Source organism: Tachysurus fulvidraco, chromosome 26 (assembly GCF_022655615.1).
Source record: "Tachysurus fulvidraco isolate hzauxx_2018 chromosome 26, HZAU_PFXX_2.0, whole genome shotgun sequence".
Classification (NCBI taxonomy): Eukaryota; Metazoa; Chordata; class Actinopteri; order Siluriformes; family Bagridae; genus Tachysurus; species Tachysurus fulvidraco.
The window spans coordinates 11,894,850-11,913,634 of NC_062543.1; the positions used below are offsets into that span (position 1 = coordinate 11,894,850).

An 18,785-nucleotide genomic window follows, 5' to 3' on the forward strand; every position below is an offset into this window, starting at 1 on the left:
TAAATGGAAAATATATATATATATATATTTTGCTGAAGTAAGACAAGTGTATATTCTGAATTTTACACAAAGGGGATAAACAGGCTATCTTTATTTGAGGTTCACATCATTTAGCTGTTTGCAGTTTGTTCACAGACACAAATACCCTGTCCATACCTAGCGACTAACAACAGTTAAATCTGTTTCTCGGCCTGCTCCATACTTTGATCATAGCTAAGAACAGATTAGAAGAAACAGAGCTACCTTGACAAAACCACAAATCTGAAGCAAAAACTAGTCAGAGGACAGAGACTGATTTACACATCTTTCAGAATGGCAAAAATTCCACAAAGTAAACCACCATGAAGGTCAAGGAGACAGATCCTAAACCATAAACAAAAACATCTTAACAAGCATTTACATGCAAAATATGTAAAGCTGGTTTAAAAACGAGTACATGCAACATACTTATCAAAAGAAACAGAGAACAGACAAGCCATGGACTGTCTTTCGGGTGTAGCAGAGCAACAAAATGTCCCATATTAATAAAACTTTGCAATGCAGCTCAACTAAAATGCATTTATGACCTGCACACATGTATATCCATGAACATTAAGTGATAATCCCAAAATGATCTGAGATCGCAGGAGTCAGTAGAGTAAATCGTTGAAAGGACTTGTAATTCCCACACCAAGTTTTTCCAAAACCTATCCGAGTTGATCAAAGGTCCTGCTTAATCCATCCATGTCGTAATCTCTTAGAAAACAAACACTTAGGGCAAAATGAATCCCGGTGAAAACTTCAACGATTGTGTGCGTTCCAACATGCTGATACTCTGTGTGCTCTTATTCTGTGAACTAACCCCTTCCACTCTGTCCCGCCTGCTCCAAAGCTTGACTCCTCCTAGCAGATCCAGTTGCGCCGCCCCCACAGAGACAAAGACCAGACACCACCCTGTCTCACCACACCTTGCCTGAGCTTTATAATCACAACTTTACCTCCTAGCCTGTGTGAAAACACAGGCCTCCCAGGAAATTGACACCAGGCTGACTAGAAACTCTCCTGCTCCATTTATCTTCTCCCGATGGACATGTTCAGGCAGACACAGTGTATTTCAGTGTGTGTGTTCCTGGGTTGTAGTGGGGGAGGGTTGCACAACTTGAACGCCTTCAGGCAGAGACAGAAATGGGGGATTAGAGAAAAGATCATTGGCAAATTAGTCCTGCTCTCCTTCCTTGTCCTCAGACTTGCTCAGAAATACATTTGAATGAAAGAGGGAGGTGGGGGTTGCACTCGTACAACACTTACTCCGGAGAATGGCTTCTCAACAGCTTACAAAAAAGAAAAAAGCAAAGAAAAGAAATCTGCATATGTGGGACTTCCTTTGCTAAAATAATGATTTGCTTTTTCTTTTCGCAACTCCATTAGAAAATCACTCACATAACCTCGTGTATTTCTATTACACAACCAGTTTCTGCCCACACCGCTCTGTAGGTTACTATCTTCTTTGCTTTCAATGGAGGCGCTCTGATTGTAAATGGCTGGATTCGGTTTCGCTCTTGCTCCAAGGTCTGCACACCTTTGGCACGATTGTGGACTGCGGAGCGAGAAATGAATACCTCCTAAAGGGATGAGCTAATGCCTGTGAAAGCCAATACGTTACAAACACATTAGCTGCTAAAGAGTTTTTCTCTTTAAAAAGCCTTTCGAGAACGCAAGCGGGCAGATGTGTATGGGTCAGATTCACCCCCACAATACTACCCCACTACCTCCCAAAACCCACCCCACCCTGTCCAAACCACTTCCTATCACATTGGCTGCTTCAGGGCAATGACTTCATTCAAGCTTGCAAGAGATAATACATAACTGTTCATCATTATGCTTTCTTTTCACGCGACAGCAACATGAAACCATAAGTCTCCCTTATTCGACTATACAGATCCGTTACATCCATCTCCATGTCATGAGACATAGTACGTAAATGTTCTGTGACCATCACTAAATCTTTGATAGTACGGTGACCCATACTCAGAATTCGTTCTCTGCATTTAACCCATCTAAAGTGCACACACACACACAGCAGTGAACACACACACACACACACACACACACACACACACACACACACACACACACACACACACACACACACACACACACACACACACCATGAACACACACCCGGAGCAGTGGGCAGCTATTTAGGCTGTGGTGCCCAAGGAGCATTTGAGGCGGGTTCTGTGCCTTGCTCAAGGGTACCTCAGTCGTCGTATTGCTGGGCCGAGACTCGAAACCACAACCTTAGGGTTAGGAGTCAAACTCTCTAACCATTAGGCCACGACTTCCCCCTTATCCCTACCTTTAATTCATGCTAATCTTAACATTCTTGGCTGCAACACTTTCCCAAAAGGTTGCTAAAAGTAGCGGACCACTTGGCACCATGCATTTGAGATCAGACCTGCCAATCTTAATGCATTTTCCAATTTTAGACAGTACATTATGCTGCTTGACATGAATGCTCAAGTAGCTTACGATGTTTTTCCGTTATAAAGAAGAAAATCTTCTCCTAACATTATTCATTTTTATTTGAAACCAAATTAAAGAATTCAACTTGACAGCCCAAGACATCAGTATAGGGGGGAAAAAAAACATTCTTTGCCTTACTAAGAGACCATGACGAGATAAAATGTAATTCCAGACCCGGTGTTCTTGTTTGAAGTCACTTTAACTTTTGAAATTAAATGACACACGAGGCCTATTTCGCATTTGGAATTACCCAGCAAATTGATCAGAGGATTGTGGTAATTAATAAGTCGCTCTGAAATGAGGATAGAACAACACTTCCATCAAAATCATTGTATTGAAATGTGCACAGAGGGGGAGGAAAAAAAAAATAATTCAGACAGTAGGAGGGCTCAAAGAATGCAAAGCGAGTGATCAAACATTTAAGTAATGCGATGTGAAAGGTAAATCACGGAACAGCGTTCGCAAAGAAAACAATTCTCGTTTTCAGAAATAACAGCACGGATCTTCATAACTCAACGATACACGTTCTATTAACTATATTGAAGTGCATTTTGGTTCCATTAGCATTTCTTCAGAGGTGGGGGAAATTATTTTCCAGCAAGACCTCTGGAGAAAATGTGTGTTCTGAGTAAGTGATTTTCTTGTCTTTATTTCTTTCTTTCTTTCTATTTTTTTTTTTCCATTTTCTTTTAATTTGTTACATTAACTCAAGGAATTAAAGTACTTCATGAGTCAACAAGAATTCATAATCCTTGCTGGGTCTCTGTAGAGAGAATAAGGACAGAGTGGAGTAAAACCTTTTTTTTTTATCTATGGAGCAGTTGCAGAGAAGGCGAGCGAATGAGCAGCGGCTTGAACTAGCATGACAAACAACAGTTGCAAATGAAATGATTAGCATGAGAAACAGGCCCTGGCTGGGTGGCTGTTAGTGTCATGGCAGGCTTCTGTGCTGGATGGGAAATGAAATCCTTCACTAAATAATATGGCTTAATCAATGAGGGCAGCATAACAACAGAGAAGCTAGTATGAGTTTCTCAATGAACATCTGCATAGTGTCTAACATTATTTTCCAGAAGGTTGGGGTTTGGTGCGGCCAAATCCGACCTGTCTGACGAAATGATTTGGCCCGTCAATGAAATTTTGGTGAAGTGTGAGAAGAAAAATATCAAATCAGCTCCATGCTGGTCTTTCGTAAAGGAGCATATATATATACAGGATGGAGGAGGTTCTCAGTAGAACAGTGGCTGTTCAAAACCTTATTTATAAAACAGCATTTCGAGGTCATGTTTTTTTTTTTTTTTTTAGTTTTCCTCTTTCTAGTTTGAAATTTAACTATTCATAGAAACAACTACCACTGGTGACTAACTCTTATCAAGGTCTACTGAGGATTGTTGCATTGTCTGATGAAATGTGTGTCTTAGCATATTACTATGACATTGACAGCATTTAGCAGACGCCCTTATCCAGAGCGACTTACATTTTATCTAATTTTTATACAACTGAGCGATCGAGGGTTAAGGGCCTTGCTCAGGGGCCCAGCAGTGGCAGCTAGGTGCACATAGGAATCGAACTCACAACCTTCTGATTGGTAGCCCAACACCTTAACCACTAGGCTACCACATCCCATAATGAAATTAATATAACCACCAACTGACAGGGTATTAGATGTGGATAGAGACTGGATCGAAGTTTTTGTACATTCGTTCTTCTGACACATTTAGTTCTTGTTTTTTTTTTTTTACATTATTCATGACATTTAACATCCAAACACTCTTAATTTTTTTTTTTTGATTGCATGATTAAGCTTTATGTCTATTTAATTTGCATTATACTGGTCACATGGTTCCACTTACATTGTGGGTTTTTTGGTCAAACCTCCTTATGGTTAATGATAACAATTAGCACTTATTGTTACTGATACCTCAATCACAAATGCCCTGATTTACTAAGCACAATAGTACCAATATTTACACTAGTTATCGTTATACCACTAGTGCCTTTCCCAGGGGGCTTGGGGCACAAGGCGGTGGTCATCCTAAACAGGGTGGCAACCCACGGCAGGGAACAATTATTCACACATTACAGATCATTTTAAGAATGAACTATAACACATTTCTTTGGACCAGGGGAGAAAACTAGAGTACTGTGCGGAAACCTCCTAAGCAAGGGGAGAAGATGCAAATTCTACATTCACAGGGTGGAGGATGGAACCCTGGAGGTGTGAGGCAAAGGTGCTAACTACTAAGTCTCTATGCCCCCCACCATGTCCCACTTCTGTTCTGATTTATGAGTATTTTTGACCAATCCAAACGCCACCATATCACCGCTCTGCCTCATGCCCCTTCCACTGTATCTTTCAATCATTTTCCTTCTTATGATTCCTTCTGATAGGTAAGGAAGCTCAAAGACTTTTCACTCAAGCTTGGAATGAAGTAAAATCAAGAGATCTATTGTTAACAATGCAATGTGACAAGGAGTCATTTTGAATACGGAATTCTGAAAGATGCCATCTGGTCTTAAGTGATATATTCAAGCTTTAGGTAACGGCAAGAAATAATGCAAGAAAAAAAAAGATCTCATGCTTCAGACCTTAGTGTAGCATGAGAATACAAAAACTATTGCTATTGTAAGAAAGACCTGTTTATTTAGTTTATTAGTATTTTTTTCTCCACCCCCTTTTTTTTGAGTTATAAAGCATGTAAAACTAGATTTCAATATGTACCACAGAGATACGAAGGATTGAGCCGAGGGAACGCGGAAAAGGCTCACTCAAGGACAAAGGATAAAAAGATGGTCTTTAAAGTGAGTTGAGAAGAGGGCATATGAGGGCTCTTTTCTGAAGAGGCTGGAAGTCTTGTCCTGTCTTCCTGTCTGTTTCTCTGCCTGTCTACATGTCCTCTTCACTACAATGTCCTTCAGATTTCTTGAAAAAAACTTTCCTTTGCTTCCTCTAAATGCTTATCGGATTATAATGAGCTTTCTAAAAGGCCCTTTGCAACATGCTTTATTAAATTAAGGCACACAATTAAATTAAACTTGATTTTACTTTTAGTGAAATTATTCCACCTGATGTATAAAGTGACCCAGTTAAAGCGCCAATGTATTCATTGTAAAATTTACGTCATTTTCCTTTGACACTGGACGGATCTTAATAAGACAGTGGGACCATTTTGTCACACGTGGACCAATCTAAACGATCCAAAATGACGACATGACCTGATAAGCACGTTTTAATTTGGTCCATCATACCTTCTAAGGACTGGCTATGTGACATTGCACCACTGGTGCCATTGCTATTCAGCCTCACTACTTAGTGCACATTATGCACTTTGCATAGGACAGAGACTTGAATTCTCTCTGAATGTGTATTGACTCGGTACTCCGAGCCGTGAAATTAATCTGCCTGGAGAAGAGCGCAGGACAACCTGAGAACTTGCACTTTTCTACCAGAGAGTGTGAAATTCCAATGACCGTACGTCCACCAGCTTTATTCCATGGACGTCTTATATAAATGGAACCGTAAGCAGTTAACGAACAGGAGCTCTTTCTTTATATTTTGACCTGATATCACATCCCAAGTCGGTGTAAACGAAACCAAGGATCTACGGTCAATTTATTTTGCTAGCTAGCAATCGACAGCTAGAACTGTCGGCCAGTTCTAACAAGTTATCCTTTTGTTCATGTATCATGTACAGTATTTGGCAGATGCTCAAGCTTGTCCAAAGCAGTTGAGTTTTAAGGGTTAATTATGGAAGGTTGGCTGGGCTATTTTTTTTAACCTTCTGATCAGTAGCCTTACATCTAAACCACTGAGCTGGCACTGCCCAGTTATCTCTAAACACAAAATAAAGACAAGACATACTGGCTTGCTGATGTTAGTATAATTCCAAATGCCTTAAAAAGAGTGTGTTTTTGTATTAGTTTATTGATTCAATTGAGTAAAAACTAACAGTTTCTAGACACACCCATTTCCTGGATCTATCCATAATACCCAAGAACCTACTGGTTCGTTGCTTCAGCTACATGCGGCTGTGATATCGGAGTCCACGAACGTTTGGCAATATAGTGCAGCTCATCACAGAATGACTACACAAAGTGAATTCTGTTCAGATGAGACAGATGTCAGCGATAAGCAGGCCGTGAAACCTGACTCCTGCTACATACTAATATCGATTGCGCTAGTCAAAAGCCTCTTGAAGCTTGAGACATGACTGTGAATGTGACAATGAGTCTGAAAGTTAGGTTGAAAAACACTGGAACTAAGACATGACTCCTTTGAATCTTTGAAGCAAGCCTATCAGCTGTAACAACGCACTGGATAATAGCTTTGGGCGAGGATCTGCTTTATAGTGCTAGACCACAATATTCACTAGGATCCACATCAGAGGACTTTATAACAACCCAGAATGCAAATGTGTGTGATGTGTGGCAGCTTTAATGTCACCTGTGTTGTGAGGACCATCATTTATTTTTTCAAAAAATGTATAGGCACCGAGGCGCATCTCATCAGTTTATCAAGAGTCGATGAATATGCAAATATGAAAAAAAGCAGTGATACATTAAGGAGATACATGCCGTGAATGTTTGAGCCTCATGTTGGTTAATGAATCTAATATCCAGCTGGAAGCCCTTTAAGCTTGTAGGTATCAGTGAGAAACATTAAGGTTGACCTGTTAACCCTGGCTTGCTGCTGAGTTATTCTGTTGCAGGACAGATTTTGGACTTTTTTCATCTTCATCCATTCATTCATTCATTCATTCATTCATTTTCTACCGCTTATCCGAACATCTCGGGTCACAGGGAGCCTGTGCCGGGGATCTCTGGCATCATCGGGTATCAAGGCAGGATACACCCTGGACAGAGTGCCAACCCATTGCAGGGTGCACACACACTCTCATTCACTCACACAATCACACACTACGGGCAATTTTTCCAAAGATGCCAATCAACCTACCATGCATGTCTTTGGACCGGGGGAGGAAACCGGAGTACCCGGAGGAAACCCCCGAGGCACGGAGAGAACATGCAAACTCCACACACACAAGGCGGAGGCGGGAATCGAACCCCCAACCCTGGAGGTGTGAGGCAAACGTGCTAACCACTAAGTCACCGTGCCCCACTTTTTTCCTTCCAAAAAAAAAAAGGCACCAGTTTGCCAAAAAAAAAAGGCACCATGTGACACCAGTTTGCCTGAATTACCATACAGTTTGACATAATTACCACACACAGTGACTGGCATAAAGACAACTCGTAAAAGAAAAGTGTGAAACTAGCACCTAACTCGGTTGCTTGGTTACCCTGCATCTACCTTTTCCTTTGTTTCCTGGATGACGTGCTTGCTCAGGTTGTGCAGAAATTCCAGCAATGTTTTTTTTGTAGAAATTTACTTTTCAGGTTAGATATTGTGTATATAGCATAACACGATCAGCCAAACCACCTGCCCAATATTGTGTAGCTGCCAAAACAGCTTTGAACCATCAAGGCGTAGACTCCACAAGACCTCTGAAGCAAGGGCTCAGCAAGGTCTCAAAAGATCACACACAAACACACACACACACACACACACACACATACATAAACACACACACACACACACACACACACACCAGTTGGCCTATAAACCAGGATTGATTTCACTTTGAAAACTCTTTAATGAGCCTGGAAAAGGAAGCAATATGGATAGACTCAGCCCACTGGGAATTCTAATGACTCTATTGACTGAGAAGGTGTCTTCTTATGCTGATAAATGGTTACAAACCAAGTGCATTTCTTTCACCTTCACGTGTAGCCTGGCTGATGCCTCTGCAATACACAGATTTATGCAGATTTATCAATTTAAAACCAGAGTCATAATTCTGTCTGTCTAAAAATCATACTAACACGACGTGTAGAATAGTCAGTGAAACTGGCTGTTCAGAAAAAGAAGTACAACACTATTAGAATCGACTCATTTTTGAGGTCTAAATTACTAATAGTAACGCAGTATTCGATACGTAACACAAACAATTAAAAAAGCAAGAGCGGTGCGGTAATAAGCCACGCCCACTTTATAGCATCTTTGAAATGCAGCTTCAAACTTTCATCTAACATCCTGAAAAGTTCAGCTAGCTAATTATAACCGTACTAGAATGTATAATAATAAAACATAGTAACACGTGAACTGTAGTGGTCCACAATTTGAAAACGTTGAAAACGGAAAACTTTCATGTAAACACTATCCGATTAAAAAATACCTCACGAACAGTGCATAGGTTTATTTACAGCTCATGTTTTTGCGGAGGTTTGTTCGGGAACATTTGTAATGCAAATGAAAACCGATATGTAAATTGGATCGCAATGTTTAGGTAACAATAAACAGTACTTTTAATTTAACAGGCAGCTTCGTTCCAGTGAAACAAATGTGTAACGTTACAGTACACAAAGACATTCTGTATAATTGATTATGTGCAACTTTTTGTTAACAGTTAGGATGTGATGGTCAGGTTTGTCCATTTTAAGTCTCTTCTTCGACTAAACGCTAAAAAGTTTCAGATGTTCAACAGAATGATCGCAGATATTTGATTTGCGTCTGACATTTGAAGGCAAACAGAGGAGCTCCATTGGTATCCACGTTTGGAGCAACGCCATGTTAATTATCGTCATCATTTTCTTTCAGCAAGGAGTTCAGACTGAGGATTTTCTCACACAGAGCACTCTTGATGGAAACTTGCACTCCAAACACAAAAAAGAGCGAGCAAGCTGAAAAAAGAAGGGAAAAAAAAACCCTAAGGGAAAACAAGCTCTTTGTCTCACACTATTTGGGTCTTTTTCGTCTCCTGGTTCCCATGGCGATGGCGTCTCAAACTCTGGGTCGAGTCGCCATAACAACTTACTCTAAAAAGAATTACGGAGACGCTTTTTGCCAGCAAACGAATGAGGAAAAAAAATTCTTTCAATATGTCCATGCAGTTCTATCAGCCAGCTATCAGCATTGATCTGGATAGATAAAGCAGATTAAGACCCTCCTGGCTGATCTAAGCTCCAGAAGAGCACTATTCATTACAGTTGCCACTAAAAGCACTTTCTTTTCTCGCTTTGGCTGCTGAATTGTTTTCGTTACAGAAACGTTGAGCTTTGGTTACAGCTGCAACACTTAACGTAAGCTGCTTCTTGGCATTTCTTTACGCCTTTTGGATTCAGAACGACTAACCCAACAATGGCTAAATAAATAATCAGCTTTGGGTACAAAACCAAGGAACAAATTTAGAGGCATTTTATGCTGTGAATAAAAACGTAGCAAAAATGTCAGGCAGTCCTTTGAACAAAGGGCAAAAACTTTTCCATTTTCAAACAGTCATTTTTTACATCGACCGACGGAAAAAAGCAGAAATTTTGCTTATTTGAATAAACCAAAACATGCTACATATAATTATATAATGTGTATGCTAACGATAAAGCTTCATGGCTGCTGTAGAAATATGCTGAAATTTGGTTAAGAGCAACAGGGGCAGACTTTGTCACTTGACCGACATAGATTTAATTTTTTTTTTAAGAACTGTAATATATAGTTTAGATTTTTTTTTTAAATGCAGCAGCAGACTATAGAAAACAACTCTTCCTGGAGTGGCTATATACTAAAGGATAAAGATAAGAAAAAATCACTTTCGCACGATATAATGGGATTTTTATCAACAAGACCATTTATACAGAATACAGAATGTATATTACATTGCGTTATTTCTACAGGGCTTTTTAAAGCAGGTCAAATACAGCATAACAGAGATCGCTTATCGTAAATTGGTTCAAATTACTTCTTACAGTATATCCTTTAGCAATATGTACATGTCTACTTTAAAATAAAAAACATAAAATAAAATTCAAATTTAACACATTTCCAATGACTTTGAGTGTACAGAGACAACAACTTTCTGCACCCATAATTACTCCAGATACTTCAATTTCCAATCAATAATGAAATCTTTACTCAATTAATAACCAATTCACTGGCTGAAATGGTCTTATGGCGCCGATGACCTTTTCCCCCCAAAAAAAAAGAATTGACAGTACTGACTTATCGAGTGTTCACAACACCATTCTTGATGAGCTAAGATCGAATTTATGATTTACTTAAGAGGATTTTGTACTGTCGAAAATTTACATATGTTTAAGTAATGGAATGTTAGTTCACGAAGTGCATTAAAAAGTTATGAGGACTTGGCCTGAGGTTCTCGCCTGTTTCATATGACTCTGAGTCTTTCCATTTTTTTTTTTTGCTCACTCGATCGCTCTCTGGCTATCTTCAAAAATAACGAGGCTGACATATTTCATTCGGTCTGCTTATGTGGTCCGAGGGCCTGCTTACAGCATAAGGAACCGCATCTGCTGAACATATTCATGAGAATCTAATGAGTGCTATCAGACATAAACTCCGCTGGCATCTATATACGGGAATCAACATGGCCTGTGAGGCTATGTGCCCATAATTGCCTGTTTATGTCTTTAATTCATATCGAGTAGCCAAAGCGATGAATATTTTCAGTAAAACGACTCGGACCGAATCTGATTATTATTATTATTAATATTTTAATAAACCGAAGAGAAAACATTTTACATGAGCAGATTTTGAATAAAAATCCATCCAAGACTCTATCTCGTCTCCAACAACCAACAGAACAACTCAAGGGACATTTAAGGATCAATAAACCAGAACGACTGTTTTTTTTTTTTGCCCTTGCCTTAACAGTAGTCTCTATAGCCAAATATCCTATTATGAACACAGAGGTGTTGTATCTTGAAAGTGCAAGTCCATTTTGGAGGGAAACACTTTAGATAACTGATCATTTCTTAGATATGAACTAATAATCAGTTAATGTATTAATCGTGAGGTAATGAAGAACTAACCTCAACTACGACATGAGTCTGATGAATAAATAACGTCCGCCTTAAGTAGGGAGTGTTTGTTAGTTAATTAACATATTAATCAACATGTAGGAGTTAAACTCGTTCAAACATGCTCTGTTTAAGACGGAAACACCTGAAAAGAATCTTCTAGAACATCGGATTTGAATAGAAATGGATGGAGAATGATTCAAAACTTCGGATTAAGACGAAACGATCTGTGTTTATTACTTTCTACGTTGGATAACAGGGAAAAGTAATCCCAACAATAATGTCTGCGTACGCAGCTACATATAATCCATTTCAATTCAGATTTCTTTACGAGAATCTTTTTACAGTTTACTCTTGTGTTATAATATTTATTAAATGAATTAGGTGGATGTTCTTTATTCACACAGGAATTCATAAGACCCATGTTACTTAGGTAGTTAAGGTGAGCTCTTCATTAGTTTATGATTAACTCATTATTAGTTCATATACACTGTAAGTAAGCATTATTTCATGTCTTAGTGCATAACGATTCAAGGTCTTCAGATGTGAAAGCCTGGGCTGTTTGTCACGGATCTCATGACGCTGATGCGTGATGGTACTACGGCGTGTATTTTCTGCTCAGGCTCGGATTTTTAAATGTAACCAATTTTTTTTTTTAACCCAGATTGCCATTGATGCTCCTGTCGTGTTGCCTGTTTGACCCTTGCGTGTATTTTTTGCCTGCTGTTTTGAATAATCCGCCATGCCTGTGCAAGTGTGCCGATATTTTCGCCTACTCTGTTACTTTTTGAATATTCCTCTTTTGCATATCTTTGTTTTTGCCCATGCAAATGCACTTGAGTTATTTTCTTAATAAATGTCCCCCTGCATTTGCATCTAGCTTTTGTGAGTCTGCTTTGTGACATTTATATGTGTTGTATTGCACTTGCTTTTCTGTTATGCTAACTGATTAAAACTAGCAAAAAAAAATACTAGCTTTAACTAACAAACTGTGCCAACTATTTTTTAGCAGGATGAATGTAGATAAAAACAAACTTTTTTTCATTTCATTCATTCTACTTTAGCTAGCAATCAATGTTCTGATGTGCTGAATACAACAATGTTAACTAACTACGCTTACCTCAGAAAGGACAAAAAACCTTTTGTTTATTTTGCTATCGCTCTGCTTTTTTAAACTATGCACAAAAAAAACCCCAAGAGTTTTAGCTTTTCGCATGGTTTTGAAGCAGATTGTGCCAAATTTGGTTAGTCAGTGAATCTATTTGGTTAGCAAGCATATGAAGTTTTCAATGTGTGACATTAAGAAATTTTTACCATGCAGTCAGATGAGAGTCGCTGGCTTTTAAGGTGTTGTATTTGTATTAATCTGATGAAAGGCAAATCTGAGAAGTTTACTTTCCTTTCGCAGTGTTTATCTCGCTTCGGTTTACACTGTACTTCTGCTTGATTCATTTGTTTTCACAGCGAAGTAAGATAGCATGAAAATATTGTTCGGCGCTTGGAGACCTCCTTGATTTATTTATTTATTTTTAATACTTTTGCGATGAGATTAACGTGAATCTGGGTGGCTTGATTTTTCTGGTTAAAAAAAAAGACTTGAAACTATTGTGTGGTTATTCTAAGCTGAAAGAAAAAAAAATCATCCTTTGGAAGATATTTCTTTCGAAGGTTCAATGAACGTTGAAGGTCATCGCTTATAGGTTTGACTAATGGATCGAAGCTTACAGCTGGGAAGATATTTCAATTCCTGATATTTCAATTTCTGTTAAAGGGGACTGCATTGTCTGATAAGTTCTTGTTGAGTGGAAGGAAAGTGGATGGGATCCAGTTAATAGAGTAATTGAAGTTTTTTTTTTTTTTGATTGGAGTTGAAGTTATTGACCAGAGAGCGGTATATCATCGGCATAAAGACTGTGACTCCAAGGACACATTTGATTAAGGAATTTTGGATTTTGTTCGACCAATGTATATGCAAATATAGCTCACAAATCTTCAGAGCATTATAAAGGACACATTCTGAAAATAGGATCGTATCTTGGAGAAAGAAGATATCCGGTGTGCTTAAGTTGAGATTTCAAGGGGATTAAAAAAGAACCCAACTTGCATTAGTGTGTAAAACAGTATAACATATAGTAGCCTCAGGCAGATAAAAAGAGGTACTGAGAGACTAATACAAATCGATGTACCTGTAACGTGCAGATGACTGTTACAGGTAAGAACAAAGTACCGCCCACATAAACAATACAAAGCTTGAAATAAGGAAACACCAGCCAGCCTGACCTCTGGTGGTCTGGCAGGGAACCATTCAAGAGCCTGACAGTACCGTTTTTCCAACATTTCTAACAGAGTCTACATTTGCTTTGTGCTTTCAGCCAAACCAGTGAACTGGATAAGTTCTACAGGTTCTTCAGCCAGCTGGTTCCTTCATCCAATTACATTTCCTCTGCCAGAACCTCGTCCTTCCTTGGCACATTGGGAAATTTGATGGCACTGGCAAAATTTGAAAAGTGCATTCAGGTTGAATTAGCTGCTTTAGCCGTGCCTCATTAACTCCCTACACAAACAACCCGGTCACTTCCGCCAGCTGCTTATGTCATGTCTTTACTGCAATCCAGCTGCAAGCAGGACCCAGGTCGAGCTGGGTTAGAACATCAGTATGGATCGTTTCACTGTGCTGAGTCTTTCCGGTTCTGTGGAATCGCTTTTTAAAGATTTTAAAAAACAACCAAAAAAAAAAAGAAAAGGAACGATTGCTCACACGAGATAGATAAAGCATTTCAAACCATTTTCAAGTCAATGGCTTGAAAAAGCTTTCTTGATCTTAATCGTTCTTTAGAAAAGTCTGGCAGATAAAAGGAAACAGACTGCTGCTATTAAATATTCAGGAAACTTGTAGAAAGCAAGCATATGTTTTATTGATTGGGAGGAAGAAACAATGGATTTCAGGGTTTCTACTTTTTAAGAGCCCATTTGGGCCAGCCGAACTTTTTTTCCCCTGTTTTTAAGTACAAGAGAAGCAAAGAGTTACCTCTCTGGAGCCATTTCACTTGCAGAGAATCGAGATTATACCACCAGAGTCTAATGTACCGTAGGGCAGGTTTCCTCTTAACTGAGCACTGAAGTTAGTGTCTGTTCACAATGGATCATCTGGGAGATCTTGGTGGAAGCAGAAGAAATGGACTGAAAGGAAAAATGCTTTATTTTGATCAACCACCAGAGACTGGATGGAATTGAGAGGATTTCTGAGATCTTTGCAAAGTGCTTGTTTTGGGCAGTATTGGTGTTTCGTTTACTAATGGACCGCATGTGGTGAAGTTTACAGACAGTTATGCTTTCAGAACTTACACAGGAGACAAAAGCACCAAGGACACTAGTAGAACCATGTATACTATGGGTGTAAATGCAATGTGAAAATCTCTAGATGTGGCTCTATTTATCGCCCTGTCTGAGTCAGACCAGATGTAGTTGTGGTGTAAACAGACCGAGTGTAACATCTAGCAAAGTGTACTTCCACATAAATCAAGCCCTCAAGTAAGGGGATATCCTCTGAAGTGTGTCCTTGCCAATGCTTTCTTTCTTTCTTTCTTTCTTTCTTTCTTTCTTTCTTTCTTTCTTTCTTTCTTTCTTTCTTTCTTTCTTTCTCAATCCGTACCTCCCTCTCGTCCCCTTGGCATGTAAGAAGCCACTTTCCCTTGTGTGTGCACATTCCAAGCTTTAGAGAGGTGGCAACGCTATGTGCTAGGATAAACAGTGCGGCACTTTTGTCAACAGGATTCTTGCGCTTCTTGCTGAGCGGTCTATCACATCTCTCATTTGCTGTCATGGTGATAAGAGGCGTGAAAGGGAGATTAACGGCTTGAGAGCTGAAGGCTTTACCTTGATTCTGCCCTCACTGAAAAATGAGGAAGAACACGAGGTTAAAACTTCAAATCTTCACTTTTCTGGTTGCTGACTGTTTGAGAAGAACTTGTCTAACGTTTTTTTTTTTTTTCTTCAGATGACTGAAGCAAGGCAACCATTTTCAAAATCTTTCCAAATCAATTATAGTCTCACTTCATGGATAAAGCACGGAAACGACCATTTTAGAAGCTTGCAGCATCAATTACAGTCAGGCTTCAGGCTTAAAATGGAAAACACAGCCTCCTTTCTTCTCACCCTCTGTCAAGATATATAGTGATTCTAACATTAACATATTGCCGCAAAAACTTTTCTGTGGTATTTGTAGTTCTCAATCAGCGCACTCGCTTCTGGTCACATATCACCAGTATGTTGGTGATTATTTTCCTTTTCTGTTAGCATACCAATATTTTATCCCTTATTACATATACACCAATATACAATTAAATACACTATGCGGCCAAACGTTTGAGGACACGTGACCGTTACAGCCTACATCAGCACCTGACCTCATTTAATGCCCTAGTGGTCAAATAGACAAATCCGCACAGCAATGCCACGTAAGGTGAGTAGAGTTTGTTTGTTATTATATTAATATATATATCAGAAAATCTGAATGCTCAAAAAGCACATGATGGTCAGGTGTCCATAAACGTTTAGCAATACAGCGTCTATCTTGTCCACATTATAGTAGCAAGACCCCACTACAATCCAAAGTATAAATGTCCAAGTGTCCATAAATGTTGAACATGTGCTCCACTTGCCAAACGTTTTCCGCCATCTGTCAGCTTCCTGTCAGCTGGCTCAAATAAAGACAGGGTTTGACTGCTACACTTTTGCTAACAATCCTAAGCTGAATACATCTGTTTGTGTCTGCTCCACTTTGGTCCCCCTCTGTGTTTTTAATGTCTGTGTAAAAGGTCCTAACCTCCCCGCCCCTCAATATGTGCCCGCAACAAAAGGCTGTACACTCGACGTAATTACACCAAAGCTCATCTGACGAGGTCCCGATGTGCAAGAAGGCTGCTTCAATTATTCATGTTGAACTGCATCAAAAGGGCTTAGGGAAAGTATTTTTTTCCCCTATAAGTAGCCCGGTCCTTTAGAAGACTGTTTGAAGACCTATTTAAATGTATGCACAAAATGTCTTTGAGGACGTCGCACTGCACTAGGCTTCAAAGATTATGAGATGATTTTTATGAATGTTAAAATTGAGTTTATTACAAAATAATAATAATAATAATAATAATAATAATAATAATAATAATAATAATAATAATAATAAATGTTGTCTTAACCACCAAGGTATGTTTTGTGTATTGAAAATGCTTCAAATGCGGCTACAGCGATGAATACGTATCTATATAATTCAAACAGAGTTACTGTGGAAGGTTTCGCAAAGAATTACAAATGAATGCAAACATGTTCATTAACAATTCATTACTAGCTTGAAGCTGTAGCTTTAAACTCCAGTTGTACAGCTATTCTGTGTATACAAGTCCCTATCCTTGGAACGTGGAATAAGCAACGTCACTTCTGGGCTATTTTTTTTTTATTCATAGTTGGCCAAAAGACAAGAAAGTTACAGAAAAAACAAACAAAAATCCTTATTTACTTAACAATTGACAAACAAATGTTTTCATTTGCTGCGTAGCTATAATATATGTTGTTATGGATTAAGAGATCGTTGGACCCTTTTGCGCTGTTAGGGTAAAATTGACCCAGAAAAAACAAAAGGAGTTTTAAGAGCACTACAGAAAATTCATATAAAAATACAAGTCCTTTCTACATATTGACTTCATCTCAATCCCAAACAATATAGATAATGTTTATTATTAATGTTTGCAATTATGTGTGTTAGTCTAACATAGAAAGTTTCATTTTTATTTCTTTTTATGATAAAGTTTTAATTTGTGTAACAAAAAATACTACAATAAAGACCTTGGTGACCATAAATTTGGAATAATACAGTGTTTCAATGAATGCTGGTGATTAACATCAACAGAAGATTATTGATCTACAAAGATTGCTGATTTTTTACTAAAGATAGAAAAGTTGACCCGATCACCACACAGGGGTTATATACTTAACGCTCATGGTTTTGTGTGCAAATCAAATACAATATTAAACAGTAAAACAAAAAAAGTTTAACAATTATTCAATATCTACAAAAACTATCTATAAAACTATCTTTGATTATTTCATTGGAAAAACTTCACAAATTTCAGGATTTTATGTGTCAAATTTAAATTTTAACATTTAATCAGCCAAAATCCTAAAAATCAGCTAAAAAAAAGAAAAAGCATGTTGTGATTATTTCATATAAAAGCTGCAATTTTGAATGATCAGGTGTGTAGAATAGACACACACCATAAAATAAATCATATTAAATTGCAAAAGTCTTTAAGAAATGTCTTAAGAGTGTATTCATATATTTTATATGCGATGTGAGTGCACAACCCAGAATCTGTAAATTAATGGGCTATTTATCTCAAAATGCCATTAGGTTATGCTACGTATCAATTAAATCATATGATAAAAAAGAATCAAGTAAACAGATACGATTTTGGTTTTTGAGGTTTGGGATCTGTGACCGTATTGTTTTGCTTTTTCCTCCAAATTCATTCAGTCCCTCCACAATCACTCTCCCGTCTGTTTTCTTTTTATTTATTTTTTTTATAATAACCTGAAAATGAAAAGATGTCCACTGGGAATCGCTGCAACACGAGTCGACTGAGCAGGACTCCGGTCTGTGAGCTGTGTCTGAAAGCTCTAACACTGCCTTAAAAGCAGGCTTTCTGTTTAAAGTGGATGTAGTGTAACTGTAGTGAAACTAAACCAGACTGGGTTGTGGAGCTACAAACACTGGCTACCGTCTTGGTTAGAATTTAATGAAATATATTTTACACTTCACCTTTTTATAATGGGTTTGGTGCTCAGTTTTCTATCATTCTTCCCCATTAATAAATACCTACCAAGATGCTCTGAACTTTAAGCTGTTTACAAGACGTCATGTGCTGTGAAGAAAACGGTAGACCGGTTGCCATAGTAATAACGCTTATATCATTAGGTGGCACACCATTCCCCTTGACAACAAATAGGTGTTCTATAATGGAATATTCTGGATACAGATTTGGCATTTGTATATGACATTCAGCAGTGAATATCCGCATCATATCGTATATGAGATGAAGTAGAAACAGCCTGTGCTCGTTACATGGACCACATGTGCTTTACTGTCTTCAGTCCCACTGGTAGTCGCTGCTCAGTGGTGCTCCATATTTGCATAAGGTTTAACTTTTTTAAATCACTGCAAAAAAAAAACCCAGACCTTTTAAACTGCTGCTCATTCGTAACTACACCATAGTCAAAGGCAATCTGCCGTCTTCCGCATACATGACTTCAAAGATACCCTGTCAATCAGAGTGATTGCCTAGAGTCACTCTGATTGACAGGGGAGAGACAGTGTGCCACCGTTCCTGCTATGAAACTACAGACAATTTTTCTCTCCAGAC

General features: G+C 38.5%; 1 protein-coding gene across 3 annotated transcripts in view; it reads right to left on the reverse strand.

Annotated features, from left to right (window-relative positions):
• tmem132e (transmembrane protein 132E) overlaps positions 1 to 18,785 on the reverse strand; it is a 221,593-nt gene that overhangs the window by 69,564 nt on the left and 133,244 nt on the right. Inside the window, exon 1 of one of the 3 annotated variants that reach the window (XM_027178641.2) lies at positions 567 to 837. The exons of 1 other annotated variant lie outside the window; for it this stretch is intronic. In XM_027178641.2, the coding sequence (XP_027034442.1) occupies positions 567 to 576 (10 nt within the window). In that variant the 5' untranslated portion in view covers positions 577 to 837. Of the gene's footprint in view, positions 1 to 447; positions 838 to 18,785 lie in introns of those variants that run through there. One more of the 3 variants, XM_027178637.2, reaches the window with a different exon arrangement.